The sequence below is a fragment of the Sphaeroforma arctica genome, assembly GCF_001186125.1.
Source record: "Sphaeroforma arctica JP610 unplaced genomic scaffold supercont1.1996, whole genome shotgun sequence".
Taxonomy (NCBI): Eukaryota; class Ichthyosporea; order Ichthyophonida; genus Sphaeroforma; species Sphaeroforma arctica.
In genome coordinates this window covers 3,987-5,924 of record NW_014038562.1, presented here as the reverse complement: position 1 = coordinate 5,924, position 1,938 = coordinate 3,987, and the positions used below count along the sequence as shown (strand labels likewise).

The window sequence follows — 1,938 nt, the reverse complement described above, 5'->3', positions numbered from 1 at the left end:
TTCATAGTCACCTTGATGAATATATTCATATCCGTGTTCATCTTCACTTTGATGAATATATTCACTTCCGTGTTCATAGTCACCTTGATGAATAAATTTACATCCGTGTTCATAGTCATCTTGATCAATATATGCATATCCGTGTTCATCTTCTCATTGATAAATATATTCATATCCTTGTTCGTAGTCACCTTGATGAATATATTCATGTCCGTGTTTATTTTTCCGGACGTATCACATGGACTATCCTTGGATTGTCAATGGACATGGTTCGTGTATAGCGCCTTATCGATTTGCTTCACAACTGACGTGTGTGTACTGTCATATCATTCTCGGGGCTGGCAGGGGGAGGTAGACGCTCACTTTGAAACTCTGCGCGAAGATCTGCTGCGTATAGTAAACAGCCAGGAGACCACCAACCAGTGCTTGCGTGCTACAATTGAGAGGAACACACAGGCGTTCACAGACGATACCGATGGACTGAGGAAGCGTTTACTAGCGTATGTATTCTCAATGGGCATGCACAGTGTGAGTATCTCAATGTGTGTGAACTGTGTGATGCACGGGCTGGCCTTGGTTCTGAATAGTACCTGATTGTGTTGTGGTTTAAGTACATTACCTGTGGATTATGTTAAGGGAGGTGCATTGCACGCGTTTGCGTCACACATTGTTCAAAAAATGGATCTGTGATACTCTGACATCGTAGTTGCGTATACAGGTAGAGATAAAGTAGATGAAGATATAGATATAGATATATATATAGATTTAGTTATAGATATAGTTATATTTATAGATAATATAGATATAAATATGGCTATATATTTAGATATAGATATAGATCAAGATATAGATCAAGATATAGATATATATATATATATATAGATATCGATAGCGATATAGACATGAATATAGATATAGATACAGATCTATAAATCTTTAAATACATTTCCGAATGCAGTACCAAGTTTCGGTATATCGTACAAAATATCACGGAAATGCCGTCAATGGTATTAAAAGCTGCATTGATCTACGCTGACACATCGGAGGTTAGAAAGTCTCCTGCGCGAGCACCCTCTATATGTGTGTGTATACTGCTGTGTGTAGCAAGAGTCTAAGCTATTATCAAGTAATATACATACAGCGCTGAGAAAGACATCGCAGCACTCGAGAAGGATGTCAACAAACGCACCGAGATTAGCTGGGCCCTATACAGCCACAACAAAGAATTGGTCAAGCGAAACAAGGACCTCGAGGACAAGTACGAGCGAGCCAAGAAGATCATCACCAAGGACAAAGCAAAGCTGAAGTATGTGACGCTTACCACATTATATCGAAATGAGGTCTATGCGACGGGGTGCACGAGTCTCTTGAAGTACATGCCACCCGCCGTATGGTCGCCTACTGCCGTGTCTATTTCTTTCCCATGTCCTGTTGTTGATGTTCGCAATCACGGTGTCTATAATGCAGGTGCTGCTTGTGCTGGACCAGTGTGATATTCTTAGTGTTTGCGTAATTAATTTTGCACAATCATGTATGCATTAGTGGGCTAGTATCGTGCGTGTGGTGTTCTCAATGCCTTGTGAAATAATACAAGAGGTACCCACTATCCACCCCTAACCAGATTTGCTCATGCTATAGTACGGCGGCACTCAATTCAATGCTTTCTATTCTTTACATTCGCTTTCATTCGGTTCATTTTACACAATTGTATTTGTACACAACTATACACACCTAACAGGAGTTGCTCGTGCAAAGCCTCGACATCACAGAGCCGTTCTTCGTCTCCCACTGTGGAGCACAGTGACACTGGTACTGACACAGCAAAGTATGTAGATCGTCTGATATATATATATATATATATATATATATATATATATATATATATATATATATATATATATATATATATATACGTACTACGTACGTAGTAGTAAGTTA

General features: G+C 39.4%; 1 protein-coding gene across 1 annotated transcript in view; it reads left to right on the top strand.

Moving 5' to 3' along the window:
• Positions 1–260: 260 nt before the first annotated feature.
• SARC_11988 (hypothetical protein) overlaps positions 261–1,938 on the top strand; it is a gene marked incomplete at both ends in the record, with an annotated part of 3,846 nt that continues 2,168 nt past the window's right edge. Inside the window, 4 exons of the mRNA XM_014293913.1 lie at positions 261–269; positions 346–500; positions 1,142–1,306; positions 1,739–1,825. Of these exons, the coding sequence (XP_014149388.1) occupies positions 261–269; positions 346–500; positions 1,142–1,306; positions 1,739–1,825 (416 nt within the window). The remainder of the gene's footprint in view (positions 270–345; positions 501–1,141; positions 1,307–1,738; positions 1,826–1,938) is intronic.